The following is a 20545-nucleotide window of genomic DNA, read 5'->3' on the forward strand; positions in this document are numbered from 1 at the left end:
GTGCAAAATACGTGGGCGATAATCCATATGTATGCAGGAACATATCCACATCAGGGCTTTCAAGGGCAGCTGTGATTCTTGCCTCCAATCATGTAATGAAGATGAGAAAACTTGTCCTCGCCCCCAATTTTCTCCCTAATTTAGTCATGGCCAATTCTCACCCAGCATACAGGTCTCTCCTATCACATGACAGCTACCAACCAGGGAGGGCAAAGGTCAACAAATGACATTGTATTGGAGGAACAGACTGCTCCTTTAATGACATCTCAGTATCTTTAATCATGTTTTCTTGTCTCCTGCGCTCAACCCGACATCACTTGTTCCATTTTGCCGAGTTCTCACATAATTCTCCTACTGTTCCCCCCGTGCATGTGCGTGTGTCTCCTTCCTAATCAATGTTCCTGATTAGTGACACTCTTTACCTCCTCGTCTGGTGGAGCCTCTGCTGTTCTCTCAGCTTCAGACTGTGCTTCTGGTTCTTCTGCCTGAGGCGCTGCAACAGTTTCTAGAGGAGCTGCTTCAGTTCCGGCCTTTGGCTGGATTGGTGGAGATGAAAACGGAGACATGAAGTGAAGGATGAACTCGTCATAATTCTATAATGCTGATGTGAGTATAAATGAATTTCTTCATGACGGATTGTTTGCTTTTGACTTCACTACATTCGGAGAGTCTTATGAGCTGAAAAGGTCAGGCTTTTAAAGAGACTAGAGCAAAACGAGACGTAATGTAGAAGGCAAATGTCACAGAAGCTCCGCAGAGAGCACTGTCTTATAAAGAGTAAAAAGGACGCACCACCACCGCCACCACCACCACCAATCTTTCACCTCTTCTGCGGCTCGTAATCGCTCCTCCTCCTCCTTCAGACGTTTCTGATGCTCTGCCTCCTCTCTGGCTTTCTCCACCTCCTCCTCCACCTGCTTCTCATATGCAGCTTTCTATGCAAAAGCAATGAGACAAGCCATCATGAACTGAAAAGAACTCTGACAGGAATCAGACAGCACCAACCAACACATTAGCACCAAAATCACGAAGTACACTGCAGATATTTCAATATAAACATTTTAATGTGATTTAATAAACTAAGTGTGAAGTGGGCATTTCACTGTTGCTGTCAAAACTTGACATTAGTTCTTTTGGAAAAAAAAAAAAAAAATCACAAGGCTCTGAATTTATTGCTGTACTATGCCCCCTAATGGAATAACTGAAAATAGCTCTTTCTTCTTTCAATTCAATTCCAGTCCACAAGACCGTAAAATCTTTATCAGGCCTGCAGGTTGTATGTTTCACACCCCTGAAAGAGTGGCCTCTCTGCTCAGTGTAAATCCACATCACAGAGCATAAAATTATAAAACCTGCATCATTTAGGTTTAAATGCACTGATGTAGCGAAGTACGGGCAGCCCATCAATGGTGTGAAAGCAAACTATTGAAGGGGGCTTCATCTTCTTGACCTTTTCAGCATACTCCATGTTTTCTTTGTATTTGTAGATGTAGTGAGCGAGAAACGCGACGGGGTCCATGGGTCTCTGCTCCACGACTTCTGCCAGAGCCTCCACCAAACATTTACCCAGCCTCTGTTTCAGGTACTCAGACTCCATCCTGACAGGAAGAAGGCATAACTTTACTGACGAAAAAATAAAATTAAATAAAATTAAAAATCTGGCTTTGGTTCATGTACATTTGGGTTTACAGTACATTCAGGAAGTAATATATTATTTTGTGTGCTGAAACAACATATTTCTGTATATTTACACACAGGAGTAGAAAGTCTAAGTAAGTAAGGATGTACATACGTAATTAAGTAGACAAGAAAGCAAGCAAGCAAGTAAGCAAGTAGGCAAACAAGCAAGTAGGCAAATAAGTAGGCAAGTAAGCAAGTAGGCAAGCAAGTTAGTTAGTAAGTAAGTAATTAGACAAGCAAGCAAGTAAATAAGTAAGTAGGTGAGCAAATAAGTAGGCAAGTAAGTAAGTAGGCAAGCAAGCAACTAAGTAGGCGAGCAAGTAAGTAGGCAAGTAAGTTAGTAAGTAAGTCGGCAAGCAAGTAAATAAGTAAGTAGGTGAGCAAATAAGTAGGCAAGCAAGCAACTAAGTAGGCGAGCAAGTAAGTAGGCAAGTAAGTTAGTAAGTAAGTCGGCAAGCAAGTAAATAAGTAAGTAGGTGAGCAAGTAAGTAAGTAGGCGAGCAGATAAGTAAGCAAGCAAGTAAGTAAGTAGGCGAGCAAGTAAGTAGGCAAGTAAGTAAGTAGGCAAGCAAGCAAGTAAGTAAGTAGGCAAGCAAGCAAGTAAGTAAGTAGGCAAGAAAGTAAGTAAGTGGGCAAGTAAGTACCGTAAGTAAGTGGGCAAGCAAGCAAGCAAGTAAGTGGGCAAGCAAGCAAGCAAGTAAGTGGGCAAGCAAGCAAGCAAGTAAGTGGGCAAGCAAGCAAGCAAGTAAGTGGGCAAGCAAGCAAGTAAGTAAGTAGGCAAGCAAGCAAGTAAGTGGGCAAGCAAGCAAGTAAGTAAGTGGGCAAGCAAGCAAGTAAGTAAGTGGGCAAGCAAGCAAGTAAGTAAGTGGGCAAGCAAGTAAGTAAGTGGGCAAGCAAGTAAGTGGACAAGCAAGCAAGTAAGTAAGTGGGCAAGCAAGCAAGTAAGCAAGCGGGCAAGCAAGCAAGTAAGTAAGTGGGCAAGCAAGCAAGCAAGTGGGCAAGCAAGCAAGTAAGTAAGTAGGCAAGCAAGCAAGTAAGTAAGTAGGCAAGCAAGCAAGTAAGTAAGTAAGTGGGCAAGCAAGCAAGTAAGTAAGTGGGCAAGCAAGCAAGTAAGTGGGCAAGTAAGTAAGTAGGCAAGCAAGCAAGTAAGTAAGTAGGCAAGTAAGTAAGTAAGTGGGCAAGTAAGTAAGTAGGCAAGCAAGCAAGTAAGTGGGCAAGTAAGTAAGTAAGTAGGCAAGCAAACAAGTAAGTAAGTAGGCAAGTAAGTAAGTGGGCAAGTAAGTAAGTAAGTGGGCAAGCAAGTAAGTAAGCAAGTAAGTAGGCGAGCAAGCAAGTAAGTAGGCAAGCAAGTAAGTAAGCAAGTAGACAAGCAAGCAAGTAATTAAGTAAGTAAGTAGGCAAGCAAGCAAGTAAGTACGCAAGCAAGCAAGTAAAGAAGTAAGTAGGCAAGCAAGCATGTTACATGCTTACTTGCTTGCCTACTTGCTCGCCTACTTACTTACTCGCTTGTTTGCCTACTTGCTTGCTTACTAGTAGGTAAGCAAGCAAGTATACTTACTTGCTTACTCGCCTACTTACTTACTTGCCTACTTGCTTGCTTGCCTACAAGTAAGTAAGTAAATAAGCAAGTAAGTAATTAAGGAAGTAAATAATTAAGTCAGTAAGTAAGTAAATAAGCAAGTAAGTAAGTAAGCAGGCAAGCAAACAAATAAGTAAGTAAGTAAGTAAGTAAGCAAGCAGGCAAAGAGAGAAAAATAAGTAAATAAATAAATGTATGTGTGTGTGTGTGTGTGTGTGAGTAATAACTTATAAAACGTTAAGCTTATTCAGTAAGTACATATAGGATGCATTTGATTCCCCAGATGTGAAGTATTTTATTCACATTCATTAGTCATAACATTAGATTTAAATTAAATATTGTACAACAGGCCGTTATTTCGAGTTAAAGTAAACTTAAACCGATAATTAGACCTCCTGTTACAATAAAACTGTTTATTATTTATTTTCCTTTATTAATCTTAAAAGAAACCTGAAAAAAATCATGTAATATTAAATATAAAAGGTTTCACCTGCTATAAAAATATCCAGCTGTTCACGTTGCTCTTTTCCCTTCTGCCACTGTTTCCCGTTTCTATGGCAACCGTGCAACACGGTAAATCTTCCCTCAGGAACAAACCAAGGTTCCTATATCGAGGGGGAAAAATGTAAATGAAATCAAAGAAAGAAAGAATAAAATAAAACGATAAAATGGAATAAAAATTGAATTCATGAATTTAGAAATTCGATCTCTGACCGTTTAATGCTGATCATCATTTCTGAGTGCTGAATCTCATCAATAGGCTGCCTGAAAAAATACATTATTCATAATACAAAATCTTACATTTCAACAGGAGCGGCACGGTGGTGTAGTGGTTAGCGCTGTCGCCTCACAGCAAGAAGGTCCTGGGTTCGAGCCCCGTAGCCGGCGAGGGCCTTTCTGTGTGGAGTTTGCATGTTCTCCCCGTGTCCGCGTGGGTTTCCTCCGGGTGCTCCGGTTTCCCCCACAGTCCAAAGACATGCAGGTTAGGTTAACTGGTGACTCTAAATTGAGCGTAGGTGTGAATGTGAGTGTGAATGGTTGTCTGTGTCTATGTGTCAGCCCTGTGATGACCTGGTGACTTGTCCAGGGTGAACCCCGCCTTTCACCCGTAGTCAGCTGGGATAGGCTCCAGCTTGCCTGCGACCCTGTAGAACAGGATAAAGCGGCTAGAGATAATGAGATGAGACATTTCAACAGTTTTAAATGATAAAACCGTTTACATATTAGAGGCTAATGTGTCGTAAGTCACACACTTTGGGTCTTTTTTAATGCAAGTGATGTGTTTACACTGGGAAAGTGAGATGTAGTGCACTATTAACACACAAAACAGTGATAAAATCACAAAAAAGTGTAAAATGCCACAGAGAAAGAGGCAGAGTGACTGAATGAGTCAGTGCTTATGATAAAAATACATAGGGTGACCAGACGTCCCGGTTTTACCGGGACAGTACCGATTTGGGGTTGTGTGTCCCGAGTCCTGACAAAAGCCTGTCAGGACACGGATATGTCCCGGTTTTCGCCACTCGCGACGTTTGCGACTGAGCAGCGTGGGAATCATTAGCGGAGAAATGTTTGCATTTACTATTTTGATGAATTGACAGGAATCGCAAACTTTCTTGGTTACTGCCCCCTGGCCCTGTGGCATGGGTGTTTATTTAGCCACATTATTCCAGACAACAGAACATGTTGCCATGCAACAATAAAATAAACATTAACTGGCGTGAATGTTCTTTGTCTAGCAGCTAGCAGCAGTAATGCCGCAGCAATTATGCCGAAAAGAAAATGTACCTTTTCCAAAGATTTACAGGGCACCTACCCCTTCCTCCGAGAGGTGCAGAACAATGCGCACGAAGCCGACTGCACACACTGTAAGTGCTTTGTTCTTGTACTGAGTTGGGTAGCCTATGCTGCAAATGCTGTGCGCTCCTGTGGGGGCTTTCCTCGGGCTGTCGCCCCTCTCCTCCTTTACTGCTGTTTTGTTTAAGTGTATATTTACGGAAGCTGCGAGAGGCCCTTCATATAATCTTTTTTCATTCACCTTATCCCGAGATAACGACATAATTAATTCAGGATCTCGAGAAAACAACACAACTAATTCGAGATCTCGAGAAAACAAAACCGTTATTCCGAGATCTCGAGAAAACAAAACCGTTATTTCATGATCTCAGCTGGATCACTGTATCTCCGTCGGTAGAGGCGAAGCCGGGCCAGTCTTCTGCGGAGGTGCCGCGGACTAATTTTGAAATGATCCCTTATTAAAAGACTTAATGCAATCTCTCCCTGTGTCAATCCCTGATCAAAATATTGCCTTATTAGGTGATCGATTATTCCAGACATTCTAATGACCAAAGTTGCGTCTATACAGAATGAGAAATAGCCCCAAAGGCAGCATATCACAAGGCACTTGGCGCACCTGAATGAACCATTTCTCAGCTGTTTACTCGAGATCATGAAATAATTGTTTTGTTTTCTCGAGATCTCAGAATAACGGTTTTGTTTTCTCGAGATCTCGAATTAGTTGTGTTGTTTTCTCGAGATCCTGAATTAATTATGTCGTTATCTCGGGATAACAAGGTGAATAAAAAAAGGATTATATGAAGGGCCTCTCTCGGCTTCCGTAGTATATATTCTCAAATCACTTGTCTCTTTTTTGTTTCTGTTTAACATACCATTCTGACAGTTTGGCCATATTGCTGTGTTGAACAGCTTGTTGCACCTTCCATTAAAGTGTTCACTTTTGTCCACATCTTCTTGCTTTATTCATTCAGTTGTGGGGAATGGTTAGTAAGGTTGATTCTGACCTAGGCTATGTTGAGGTCACATATCTACTTTTTAAGTTCATGCTATAGTGCATACAATTTTAGAGATATAGCCTACATGTGCATATGCATTCTTCTTGGTGTTCTCACAAACAGGTGAAATAAATCAGTGTAAATTTGGCCTATGGACATAGCCTGGCCTATTCTCAGCCATTACAAAATCTGTTGTCTGACCATAATTTAACTGATCTGTACACCACTATGCTACTAGATAACAAAATGCCTGTTTGTTTTATTTCATGTGAGATGTTGATAAATGTGAGCTCCAATAAAATGATAAGAGCACCTCTCTGAGTGTCACGTTTACGTAAAAAAAAGGTGTGCGTGCGCGAGCATGGTCGCGTGCAAAAGTGTCCCGGTTTCAGACTAGGGAAATCTGGTCACCCTAAAAATACACTATCACACCAGCATACATGTCAACCTATATGGAATGTCCGTATTTTATACGGATTTGATTCAATAAACGTAGTATACGGACATACAAATAAAGTTATACGGATTCTTTAAAAAAAACTTCAACATTTATTTAGAGCTATAATCAATTCCCACAATGATAAAAGAGCGCATAACATTTACAAATGTACTGTACACCACAGACAGCCAATAAAGGGTCTTATGAAATTGCACATTATCTTGTGGTAGCGAGACTTCATTCCACTTCTGATCATGCGCACACCGCATTGCGAGAATCCCGCCAACCGGGAAGTAACATTTTGTTTGAAAGGCGTATTTCCACCTGAGCGACTTTCACTAGCGACTGAAAAGATTCTGAATGGGCACTCCGGCAAGATCAACACAGACAATTGCTGTGTGACATGCAGCCTCGTGAGGTATTGGTGCAGACTGCTAAAAAAGCTGTCATGGAGTACAATTCAGAACATTAGAGTGACACTTTGTGTTTTTGTCAAACATTGGAGCTTTGTGTTCATTCTGAAGGTTTATTGTTATTAATATTGAATAAAAAGTAACTGGGATATATCATTGTTAATTATCATTCAAATTTTAGGTTAATTATTTTAATTTGCATCTTATACGGATTTTATAAGGGAAATACGGATTTTGGAGGTTGGTTATACAGGTTTGATTGACCAAAGGTTGACATGTATGCACCAGTAACAGACCATAATATTTGAAGGATCTGACCCTTCCTCACCAACTACACTCGCAGAAAATAAATATGCACCTTTGGGGTAAACTGGAATGTTACTGGGGCAGTACCCTCTAAGGCAGGGGTTCCCAATCTTTTCTGCTTTAAGCCCACCTATTCATACGTGTAATGAGTCTGGGCCCATTAAAAAAAGATCCCCAATTATTTTGGCTCATCTATTCTATTAGAATCTAATAATCTACTGTAAAATGTATTAATGGGATGTGACATCACTCCCTGTTACAGATGGGAGCCCAGGAATTAAATAAATGCAAGAAAACCAAACTGTTTGTAATTGCAGGTATTGTATTTAAAACTGTATGGATGTGCCAGAAGCTGAACCCATACATGCAGGTCATTCTCAGCCAAAAGGGATTAATGATCCAAAAGTGGAGTCTGGTCCATTAACACAAGAACTTACTGCCATGTTTGTGTTCAGCAAACAAGCAAGTTATTAAAACCAAGAAGTGGATATAGAAACCACTCAATGGGATTAGATCCTTACACGCTAACAAAGAAGGATTTTTCTTACGAGTTGTAAAATGATCCATCCGTCGAGTTCCCCGACATCTCAAACTACCTGTTGCTGCAGACATCGTTCTACATGGACACACAGATGAAAACCTGGAAGAGCATGGAGGCGAACAACTTTTTATATGTGTCTAATCAGGACACTACAAGATAGACGGCGGTAGACGGATCTAAGTGCAGGAAGAATGTTTATTAGCAGGCGTGATATTTACAAAAACAAAACACAAATGAAAGCAGAATTATAAAGCAGAATATTTAAACAGCGTTATAAATATGGCTAGAAACAAACATGACAGTGATAATAATGATACTTCGCAAAGCCTTGGTGAAAACAGTGTCTGTATCTGTGCATGCTGATTGTGCTCAAATCAGTATCCGGTGTTTCCCATAACAACCGGGTCCCAAAATTGCGCACCATGTGCTCTGTGAGCGAGTGCAGCTGCTTGAACTGCACCAGATTCAAGTGTGTGAAGGCGTGACAGTCAAGTGTTCACCTACTGTGTAACTTTTAGCTCGTGTATATCGCCGTAGTATGATCGTAGCTTAATGAGGCCGATGTGATGTTGGAGGCAACCCAGCAGTTGTACCCTACTATGAGTAAAAATTTGCTTCAAATTGGGGGGGGGGGGGGGGGGGGGGGGGGATGATGGCACTAGATGGTGCTTTGCGGCCCACTAATGGGCCGTGGCCCAGTGATTGAGAAACACTGCTCTAAGGTACTTATTTGTACCCTTTATATACCGCTTGGGAACACACACACACACACACACACACACACACACACACACACACACACACACAGTGCCTTGCAAAAGTATTCATCCCCCTTTGTGTTTGTCCTGTTTTGTCACATTACAAGCTGGAATTAAAATGGATTTTTAGGGGGTTAGCACCATTTGATTTCCACAACATGCTGACAGCTTTAAAGGTGAAAGTTGTTATTTTATTGTGACACAAACAATAATTAAGATGAAAAAACAGAAATCTGGAGTGTGCACAGGTATTCACCCCCCAAAGTCAATACTTTGCAGAGCCACCTTTTATTGCTGTTACAGCTGCAAATCTCTTGGGGTATGTCTCTATTTGCTTAGCACATCTAGCCACTGGGATTTTTCCCCATTCCTCAAGGCAAAACTGCTCCAACTCCTTCAAGTTAGATGGGTTGCGTTGCCACAGATTCTCAATTGGATTGAGGTCTGGGCTTTAATTAGACCATTCCAAGACATTTAAATGTTTTCCCAGGTCATTGTCATGCTGGAACGTGAACCTTCGTCCCAATCTCAAATCTCTGGCTGACTCAAACAGGTTTTCCTCCAGAATTGCCCTGTATTTAGTGCCATCCATCTTTCCTTCAGTCCTGACCAGCTTTCCTGTCCCTGCAGATGAAAAATATCCCCACAGCATGATGCTGCCACCACCATGCTTCATTGTAGGAATGGTGTTCTCAGGGTAATGGATTTGTGCCACACATGGCGTTTCCCAGGATGGCCAAAAAATTCAATTTTAGTCTCATTTGACCAGAGAATCATCTTCTATGTGTTTGGGGAGTCTGCCACATGCTGTTGGGCAAACTCCAAATGTGTTTTCTTAAGTATTGACTTTTTTCTGGCCATTCTTCCATCAAGCTTCACTCTGTGGAGTGTACGGCTTAAAGATAAGATAAGATAAGTCTTTATTGTCATTGTCACTTTTCCAAAGGTACAACGAAATTGAAGGTGTTGTTGACTCATTATGAGTTATAGAAAGAAAGAAAGAAAGAAAGAAAGAAAGAAAGAAAGAAAGAAGAAAAAAGGGGGGAGAACAAATAAAGTATAAAAATAAATAGTAAAGTATACAGAGTTGCACTGGTAAAATGGTATAAACAAAATATAAACAGAAATCTATTGTATGGTTCTATAATGTACACGGATTGCACTTAAAATAGTACGAACAGAATAGTTTTGGTTCTGTATGTACACAGATTGCACTGATAAGAAGAAATATACACCCATATATATATATATATATATATATATATATATATATATATATATATATATATATATATATATATATTCTTGGCACATTGGCCAAGAATAGTTCTATTGCACCTTTGAATTTAAAGCCATGATTGCTTTGGGATAAAAACTGTTTTTTAGGCGGTTTGTCCTGGTTTTCATTGCTCTGTATCTCTTAAAGTGGTCCTATGGACAGATACTCCCATCTCCGCTGTAGATCTTTGCAGCTCCTTCAGTGTTATCTTTGGTGTCTTTGTTGCATCTCTGATTAATGCCCTCCTTGCCCGGTCTGTGAGTTTTGGTGGGCGGGGCCTTCTCTTGTCAGGTTTGTAGTGGTGCCATATTCTTTCCATTTTGCTATAATGGATTTAATGGTGCTCCGTGGGATATTCAAAGTTTGGGATATTTTTTATAACCCAACCCTGATCTATACTTCTCCACAACTTTGTCTCTGACCTGTTTGGAGGCTCCTTGGTTTTCATGTTGCTTGCTGAGTAGTGTTGCAGAGTCAGGGTCCTTCCAGAACAGGTTGATTTATACAGACATCGTGTGACAGATCATGTGACACTTTGATTGCACACAGGTGGATCTTAATCAACTAATTATGTGACTTATGAAGTGAACTGGTTGGACCAGCTCTTATTTAGGGGTTTCATATGAAAGGGGGTGAATACTTGTGCACACTCCAGATTTCTGTTTTTTTCATCTTAATTATTGTTTGTGTCACTATAAAAAAAAGTGCACCTTTTTAAGTAGTAGGCATGTTGTGTAAATCAAATGGTGCTAACCCTCCAAAAATCCATATTAATTCCAGCTTGTAATGCGACAAAACAGGACAAACAACAAGGGGGATGAATACTTTTGCAAGACACTGTATATATATCAAGTCAAGTTTATTTGTATAGCACTTTTAACAATAGACATTGTCGCAAAGCAGCTTTACAGAATTTTAATGACTTTAACATGAGCTAATTTTATCCCTAATCTATCCCCAATGAGCAAGCCTGTGGCGACGGTGGCAAGGAAAAACTCCCTCAGACGACATGAGGAAGAAACCTCGAGAGGAACCAGACTCAAAAGGGAACCCATCCTCATTTGGGCAACAACAGACAACATGACTATAACATTAACAGTTTTAACATGAAGTCAGCTTCGTTGATGTTATAAACTCTTCATTGATGGAAACTTGAGTGCAAAACTGTTCATGACAACTGCAGTCCTAAAGTTAGCAAGTCAACTGTAGTCCTCCGACATAAAAGCATTACTGTAAGAGTCCAGAGCGTCTTCCAAATGTGACTTTCAACTGTCCACATGGGGCCGTCCTCCACAGGAGCGATGTGATGAGACTCCAACCAGACACAGGGCACCAGGATGGATCAGGCAGGTCCGAGGAGCAGAAGAGGTTCAGCATCTCGATCCCAGGATTGACATGTAACTCAGAGGGACAGATTTTGGGGAGGGAGAAAACACAGGTCGTTAGGTATGCCCAGTGTCACTTGATGAGTAGGAACAGTATACATATTGCACTGAGTACAAGCAGGGACTCCGGCAAAACTAACTATGACAGCATAACTAAAAGGGGAGAGCCAGAAGGTAACACAGGCATGAGGGAGCCCCGGGACATAAAGCAGCAGCTACTACACCGTCAACAAACTCGAGTGAGCAAGCGAGTGGGGACTGACAGCATCCATACATCCCAGTTTACCAAAACAGTCTGTCTGAGGATCCTCCAGATCTACTCCTTTACCTCATAAACACCATTAACACAAGGCTTGACTAAACAGATATGTTTTCAGCTGAGACTTAAATGCTGAGACTGTGTCTGATTCCCGAACACTACTTGGAAGGCTGTTCCATAACTGTGGGGCTTTGTAAGAAAAGGCTCCGCCCCCTGATATAGCCTTCACTATACGAGGTACCAGCAGATAGCCTGCACCTTTTGATCTAAGTAGGCGTGGCAGGTCATAGAGGAGCAGAAGTTCACTCAGGTACTGTGGAGCGAGACCATTCAGTGCTTTAAAGGTCAATAGTAGTATTTTATAATCAATACGAAATTTGATTGGGAGCCAATGCAGTGTGGATAAGACAGGGGTGATGGGGTCATATTTTCCAGTTCTAGTAAGGACTCTTGCTGCTGTATTTTGAACTAACTGGAGCTTGTTTATGCACTTATTGGAACATCCAGACAGTAAGGCATTACAATAATCCAACCTGGAGGGAACAAATGCATTAACTACTTTTTCTGCATTGTGTAGTGACATTAAATTTCTTATCTTAGCAATATTTCTGAGATGAAAGAAAGCTATCCAGGTAATGTTATCAATGTGAGTTTCAAATGAAAGACTGGGGTCAATAATCACTCCGAGGTCTTTTACTGCTGCACGTGAAAAAACAGAATCCAGAGTTACTGTGTAGTCAGAAAACTTCCTTCTAGCTGCATGTGGTCTGAGTACAATTGCTTCTGTCTTGTCAGAGTTAAGCAGAAGGAAGTTAATAAGCATCCAGTGTCTAATGTCCTTCACACATTCCTCAATTCTATTAAGCTGGTGTCTCTCATCTGGTCTTGCAGAAACATACAACTGTGTGTCATCAGCATAACAGTGGAAACTAATACATGCTTATAAATAATATCACCCAGAGGGAACATATATAAAGAAAAAAGCAGTGGACCCAAGACAGAACCTTGTGGAACACCAAACTTTACCACAGTATGCCTAGAAAAATCACCATTTACATCAATATACTGATAGCGATCAGTTAAATAAGAGCTGAGCCAGGAGAGGGCCGTTCCCTTTAACTCCCACAACATTTTCTAGTCTATCCAGAAGAATGGAATGATCAATGGTATCAAATGCTGCACTAAGGTCAAGCAACACAAGCAGCGAGACACAGCCCTGATCAGATGCCAACAGTAGGTCGTTTACTACTTTAACCAAAGCTGTCTCTGTGCTATGATGAGATCTAAATCCTGACTGATACATTTCATGGATGTTATTCCTATGTAAATATGAGCATAACTGCTGTGCTACAGCTTTTTCAAGGATCTTGGAGATAAAGGGGAGGTTTGATATCGGCCGATAATTGGACAGCTGACAGGGATCAAGGTCAGGTTTTTTAATCAGGGGTTTGATAACTGCTAGTTTAAAGGATTTGGGTACATAGCCAATCGTGAGAGAAAAATTTATTATTTTTAGAAGCGGTTCAATTACTTCAGGTATTATCTGTTTGAATAGACGTGTAGGTAAGGGATCTAGTACGCAAGTTGAGGCTTTTGATGCAGAGATTAATGAAAGTAATTCAATTTCTCTAAGGGGAGTAAAACATTCTAATTGCTGATCTGATACAGTTATATTGTTAACTACAGGGTTACTTAAATTGCCACTTAAGTTATCTGACCTTAAATTGGTAGTTTGAATTTTCATCTCATCTCATCTCATTATCTCTAGCCGCTGTATCTTGTTCTACAGGGTCGCAGGCAAGCTGGAGCCCATCCCAGCTGACTACGGGCGAAAGGCGGGGTACACCCCGGACAAGTCGCCAGGTCATCGCAGGGCTGACACACAGACAACCATTCACACTCACATTCACACCTACGGTCAATTTAGAGTCACCAGTTAACCTAACCTGCATGTCTTTGGACTGTGGGGGAAACCGGAGCACCCGGAGGAAACCCACGTGGACACGGGGAGAACATGCAAACTCCACACAGAAAGGCCCTCGCCGGCCACGGGGCTTGAACCCGGACCTTCTTGCTGTGAGGCGACAGCACTAACCACTACACCACCGTGCCGCCCTAGTTTGAATTTTTTCTCGGATATTTCCAATTTTGTCATTGAAAAAATTCATGAAGTCGTTGCTACTACATACTGCAGGTGTGCATGTGTCTATAGTGGACTTATTCCTGGTTAATTTTGCTACAGTATTAAATAGGAATCTAGGATTATTTTTGTATATAATATATACATACCTTTTTGACCCTATAAAAGTCACCAGAGTTACCTTGAAGTCCAATAATGAGCCAGAGGGGGTACACTAGTGTAGATTATACCTTGGGGAACAGAAATGGACTCCTACTGTACCCGTTTCTTCACTGGCTACCTGTTGCAGCTCACATCAAATTTAAGACATTAGTGCTAGCTTGCCGGGCAGCCAAGGGGTCAGATCTAGCATACCTTCAGAGTCTGATCCAACCCTACATGTGAGCCAGACCCCTATGCTCTGCTTCTGCCCAGCCCGCTCATGACTGCTGTCTGTCCTGGCTCCCTGATGGTGAAATGACCTTCCCATCAAGGTCAAAACTGTCAACACCATGAGCACTTTCAAGACAGACTGAAGCCCCACCTCTTCAGGCTGCACCTCTCCCCTGCTTCCCTCCCCACTATGTAACTGTATTGGTTTTGACCAACCCAGGCTGTGTACTGTCCAGCCTGGTCATGATGACCCCGTGTTAGCCATTGGGGTTTTATTTTTCTCTAGGTAGTTATACTTTGTCAGTTTGTTTGGATGGTTGAAGTGTTTTTCTTGGCTGTTTGTTGATTGGTACGTCAACAGAATATTACACTAAGTGTTATTCTGTAACTTGTTCATTTGGCACTAGAAGTTCAGTACTTCTTTTCCCTGACTTTTGCACTTGTTGTATGTCACTCTGGATAAGAGCGTCGGCTAAATGCCTATAATGTAATGTAATGTCATAACATAAGATAAAACTGCATCAGATATATTTGTGCAGCTCCAATTTTAGTACATACTTAAAAGTGTATTTTCAACGTCAGAAGCACCTCAAATGTAAAATCTTTATTTGTGACACACAGGGAAATGTACAGTGTTTCATTCCTGTAATGACTTCAACAAGGACAAATACAAAATGCACCAAAACCCCTATTTATGCTCAGTCTTCCATAAAAGCCAGTGTTTAAATACACACACACACACACACACACACACACACACACACACACACACACACACACACACACACACACACACACACACTATCCACATTCACTGGATATGAGCAATCGTGTGCTCTGATTGGCTACTCTCCTACTAGGCTATCAGCTCATATACCATAAGTAGAGACAAACAAAATGGCAGCGCGCATCACTCTCTCTCTCATTTTATATATCTTTCCCCCTCCAATATCACCTGTTCCACACTCCAGCCCAGTCGGTGGCGGTGCACCTTTAAGTTGGTTAAGAAGAAGAAGAAACACACACACACACACACACACACACACAAATAAAAAAAAGCAACAATATACACTACCGTTCAAAAGTTTGGGGTCACCCAGACAATTTTGTGTTTTCCATGAAAAGTCACACTTTTATTTACCGCCATAAGTTGTAAAATGAATAGAAAATATAGTCAAGACATTTTTCTGGCCATTTTGAGCATTTAATCGACCCCACAAATGTGATGCTCCAGAAACTCAATCTGCTCAAAGGAAGGTCAGTTTTATAGCTTCTCTAAAGAGCTCAACTGTTTTCAGCTGTGCTAACATGATTGTACAAGGGTTTTCTAATCATCCATTAGCCTTCTGAGGCAATGAGCAAACACATTGTACCATTAGAACACTGGAGTGAGAGTTGCTGGAAATGGGCCTCTATACACCTATGGAGATATTGCACCAAAAACCAGACATTTGCAGCTAGAATAGTCATTTACCACATTAGCAATGTATAGAGTGGATTTCTGATTAGTTTAAAGTGATCTTCATTGAAAAGAACAGTGCTTTTCTTTCAAAAATAAGGACATTTCAAAGTGACCCCAAACTTTTGAACGGTAGTGTATGGAATGAAAGTAAGAATGGTAAGAATGTATCTTTTTTTTTTTTTAATTTCAATAAATATTATAAGAGATTTTTTCACAAATTACTGCTGTCAATTTGCTGGCTTGTTTACATTCTAAGCAGAAATTATTTTGTCGGACATTGTTATTTATCGAATTTGCAAAAAATAAAAATGCTCGGTTTCTCAAAATCCAGTGAATGTGGATATAATAAAACAGTTATAGAATAAAACAGTATCACAAACTTTTCGGTATAACGAACTATTTGGACGTCACCCGCAAGGAGTTTATTATCGCGAGGTTGCAGTGTATCTCAAAATCTCAAAGATGGCACCGTTTTCCTTTGCAGTGCTTTCATAGAGATAAAGGCTGTACATCATTATAGACCCAAGGCTTGTGTTCTCCAGGTCAGCCAGGGAATAATAATATAATTAGCGTCACCCGAACTGCACCATAACTCAGTCCATTCCATGAAGAGTTGAGCAGAAATGCAGCTGATCCATGCAGTTTCAGGTTCTTCATCTACCTTCAGCTCTCACTGGTATCTTCTGTTGGAAGATTTATCGATTTGTAGATCAACAAATTGATTTGAGTCTTAAACCAAGAGATTGAGCTTTCTCTTCTTTACACTCGTTCTGAGAAAAACCTTGTTTCTGATGTTTCTGGATCAGAACCAACAGTGTGTGCGCAGACACCAAGCGAAACTCAATAGCAAACGTGCCGTAGAAAAGCAACACGGTGTTCGCGAAGAGCCACTCGCACACAGCGGCCGAGTGCTGGAGGGTGAAACTGTCCTGTGGGAAGAAAATGGCACCTGGAGCACAGGGGGTTAAGGATCATTGATCAAACTCCATATACCATACTGAACATCGGAGATTTAACAGGAACTAGAATGGTACAGAAAACAGAATAAAGCTCAAAGGGCTCAAAGGCCATATCTCCACCAAGCCGCGTATTACCAACATCAAAATCAAAGCACTTGGACCTCGGATAATACTAAAGCTGTCCACCAAATTTCATTCAAATGCGTTCACTACTTTTTGAGTTACGTTGGGAACAGACAAAGAATTTTATAAACAGCGACCTCCTTATCCGAGCAGATAAACACTAAAGCTATTTGCTTTATATTGGGAAAAGATCCTTTTTCAAAAAGGTAATCGAGGAATATTTTTACTCAAACATTTTTGTTGCTGGTTTGTAAGAAGCTGTAAAAAATTAAGAATCGTGAGATCTGTAGTGTATGACTGGTATGTCCTCAAATCATCATTTTATTCATTGATTGTTACGTATAAAGTCCATGAAACGAGTTAGTTCTTGCTCCTGCTTACATTATAGTAGCTATAAACATTCATTCCTTCACCGTATCAACAACTACACACGGTTTTTAATCCCTGTGCATGAGCTGTTACCATGGAAACGATAACGTGTCAGAATGAACGCATGACTTGCAACTGTCTACTGTCAGAGCCGCAGTTATAGAAAATTAATCAACGTCTTCTGACCAATCAGAATCCAGAACTCAGCAGCGCTGTGGTGTAAAATGAACTTTAGAGCTTTAAATCCCTTGCGTTTGGAAAGTTTTGATGAAAGTGGTCTTAAAAATCACCGTACACAGATACTGGCATAAAACAGAGGGTTAAGTAATGAAAGGTGGTGTGAGATGATCAGAAATACTCAAGCAGGGCTGTTTAAATCTTTATTCAGTGCTTATGAGCGTTAAGTTTCTTATGAAACTGTCAGTGTAGGTTCCTGAGTGTGAAACAGGTTTCCTGCCAGCAGAGGGAGCTATAAAACATTAACAGTGCTTCAATACTTTTAATGCACTCACTTTCAATCTCTCTGTCTGTCTGTCTCTCTCTCTCTCTGTCTGTCTGTCTACCTTTCTCTCTCGCTCTCTGATTTTCTTTATCTGTCGCTCTCTCTCAGTCTCTGCCTTTCTCTCTCTCGCTGTGTTTCTCTGTCTCTCTCTATCTCTGTCTTTTTCCTCTCTGACTTTGTCTCTCACTCTTTTTCTCTCTCACTTTCTCTGTCTGTCTGTCTCTCTCTCACTTTTTCTGTTTCTCTCATGCTCTCTCTCTCTGATTTTCTCTGTCTATCTGTCGCTCTCTGTCTTTCTCTCTCTCTGTCTTCCCCTCTTTCTCTCTCTGTGTCTTTCCCTCTCTTTCTCTCTTGCTCTGTGTCTCTCCCTCAGTCTGTCTTTCTCTCTCTCTCTCTCTTTCTCTGTCAGTCAGTCTCTCTCTCTCTCTGTCTTTTTCTCTCTGTCTCTGACTTTGTCTCTCTCTCTCTCTCGGTCTCTCTCTGTCTGTCTCTCTCGCTATCTTTCTCTCTGTATTTCTCTTGCTTAGTCTGTCTTTCTTTCTCTCTCTCTCGCTGATTTTCTTTATCTGTCACTCTCTCTCAGTCTCTGTCTTTCTCTCTCTCACTCTGTTTCTCTGTCTATCTCTCTCTCAGTCTCTCTCAGGCTCTGTCTTTTTCCTCTCTCACGTTCTCTGTCTCTCTCTCTGACTTTCTCTGTCTGTCTCTCTCTCTGTTTCTCTCTCGCTTTCTCTGTCTCTCTCACTTTTTCTGTTTCTCTCACGCTCTCTCTGATTTTCTGTCTATCTGTCGCTCTCTCTGTCTTTCTCTCTCTCTCCCCTGTCTTCCCCTCTTTCTCTTTCTGTCTTTCCCTCTCTCTCTCTCTCTCTCTCTCTCTCTGTCTCTCCCTCAGTCTGTCTTTCTCTTGCTCTCTCTTTCTCTGTCAGTCTCTCTCTTTCACATTCTCTTTCGGTCTTTCTCTCTCTGTCTCTGACTTTGTCTCTCTCTCTCAGTCTCTCTCTGTCTATCTTTCTCTCTGTGTGTCTCTCGCTAGCTCTCTCTCTGTATTTCTCTCGCTTAGTCTGTCTTTCTTTCTCTCTCTGACTTTGTCTCGCTCTCTCTCTCGCCCCTCTTCTCACTCACTTTCAGTCTCTCTCCTCTCTCTCTGTCGCTCTCACTTTTTCTCTCTCTGCCTTTCTCTCTGTCTCTTGTTGTCTCTCTCTCTCGCTCAGTCTGTCTTTCTCACTTTCAAGCACTCTCTCTCTCTCTCTCTCTCTCTCACACACACACACACACACACACACACAGTAAAGGATACCGAGGAGGAACGTGATGAGGGTGAGCAGGCTGAGTGCCAGTCGGAGGTGGGCGGTTCGGCAGTGAGTGTGTGTTTTCGCCAGACGGTACGTCAAGATCGTCTGCACACACATGAACAGCAGACTGGTTGGGAAGGCCAGAATCACTCCCATATAGTGCAGCACCTTCGCAAAGTCTACCTGCAAAACACACACACTTCAGTATTATATTCATAACCTTTTTAACAATACACATGGCTGAAAAGGAAATGTACACCACGTCCAACAGCCCCAGATGGGTTCAGGTTTGCGCGCACACTTGCGTTCAATGACATTGTTGTGCCTCGTTGTCTCATTTTTCAATTAAACGAAAGACCATATGAACACAGTCTAAGCTCAAAGAAGAACTTCCAGAAGAATCCACTTCAATCTCTGGAAGGCGGAGCCTATGTAGGCGGAGTCGGATCAAACTACACTGAGGAAAAAAGTGATTCTCCAAGATGGCCGCCGCAATCACGCTATAGTCCAGCTACGCCGTGACGTTGACTTGATGTGCAAAGAAGGCAGGAAGTCTGTGTCCTAAACCACATCAGCACATCTGAATGACGTCACTAAACAACTGGATGTGGCTTGAGGCAGCAGGAAGCCCCAGTGAAAAACTAAAGAAGCAAACGACAGGGACTAAAACGTGCTGTTTTTACTGTGTCTCATAAATGAGTGATATGATTTCAGACGCGGGCGGCACGGTGGTGTAGTGGTTAGCGCTGTCGCCTCACAGCAAGAAGGTCCGGGTTCGAGCCCCATGGCCGGCAAGGGCCTTTCTGTGTGGAGTTTGCATGTTCTCCCGGTGTCCGCGTGGGTTTCCTCCGGGTGCTCCGGTTTCCCCCACAGTCCAAAGACATGCAGGTTAGGTTAACTGGTGACTCTAAATTGACCGTAGGTGTGAATGTGAGTGTGAATGGTTGTCTGTGTCTATGTGTCAGCCCTGTGATGACCTGGCAACTTGTCCAGGGTGTACCCCGCCTTTCGCCCGTAGTCAGCTGGGATAGGCTCCAGCTCGCCTGCGACCCTGTAGAACAGGATAAAGTGGCTAGAGATAATGAGATGAGACTCCTGAAGTTTTAGCAGTTCATCTCACACTATAGAAAAGATGTGAGGCTTTTCTTCACACCCCATGGTACACTTGCGTTCACTGCAGCTTGAATGAAACCTCGCTGTTTACAGTAAACCAGGGGCGTGTTTAGCCTATTTTTGGGGGTGCTCAAGCACCCCCAAAAACGAGCTCAGCACCCCCTAGCTCAGCACCCTCAAAAACACTGCTTTTGGACGTAATTTTCAGAAATAAGTGCCCTTGCGCACTGCGCAATGAATGTGTGCGCGGGCGTGTGTGTGTTCTTGAATTTACCTGTTACGTGATAGTTCTATGACCTGTAAAATACCTCTCCTCCTTGCGTCCCCATTGGGTTGCCTGTCTGCGCGAGTGCTTGCTACGACATGGTGTTTTTTTTAACTGGATTCCACGCCGATGAGGAACTCGAAGTAGCACCTGAGTATTACTGGCATAGCGAGATGTGAAGGTATGGACTGGAGTTAAGTAATTAACAATTACCACTGTTCAAAATGAATAGCTCCAACATTACAAATGCAGTAGTAGGTCTTGTTTAGTTAAAAATATAACGTAAATATTGTAAATGTGTAGATATCATAGTTTATTGGGTCAGCTTCTGTTAAAACATTGCATAAGTCTAGTCTTGTCTAGTCTAGTCTTCTTGTCTAGTTAAGTCTAGTCTATGGTAAATGCGGAATAAACGTGGAAACACTGTCGTTCAAGCCAGGTGCCTCTGTCAGCTCTGGGGGCTAAGCACCCCCAAAGATCAGATGCTAGAATCGCCCCTGCAGTAAACGTTCCAAGCCGA

General features: G+C 41.8%; 1 protein-coding gene across 1 annotated transcript in view; it reads right to left on the reverse strand.

Annotated features, from left to right (window-relative positions):
- Nucleotides 1-740: 740 nt before the first annotated feature.
- LOC132897855 (transmembrane protein 150A-like) overlaps nt 741-20545 on the reverse strand; it is a 53793-nt gene continuing 33988 nt past the window's right edge. The window contains exons 6-9 of the mRNA XM_060939096.1: nt 18653-18830; nt 16169-16354; nt 1394-1623; nt 741-935 (exon numbers count right to left, since the gene is read on the reverse strand). Coding sequence (XP_060795079.1) covers nt 741-935; nt 1394-1623; nt 16169-16354; nt 18653-18830 — 789 coding nt within the window. The remainder of the gene's footprint in view (nt 936-1393; nt 1624-16168; nt 16355-18652; nt 18831-20545) is intronic.

This window comes from Neoarius graeffei, chromosome 14 (genome assembly GCF_027579695.1).
Source record: "Neoarius graeffei isolate fNeoGra1 chromosome 14, fNeoGra1.pri, whole genome shotgun sequence".
NCBI lineage: Eukaryota > Metazoa > Chordata > Actinopteri > Siluriformes > Ariidae > Neoarius > Neoarius graeffei.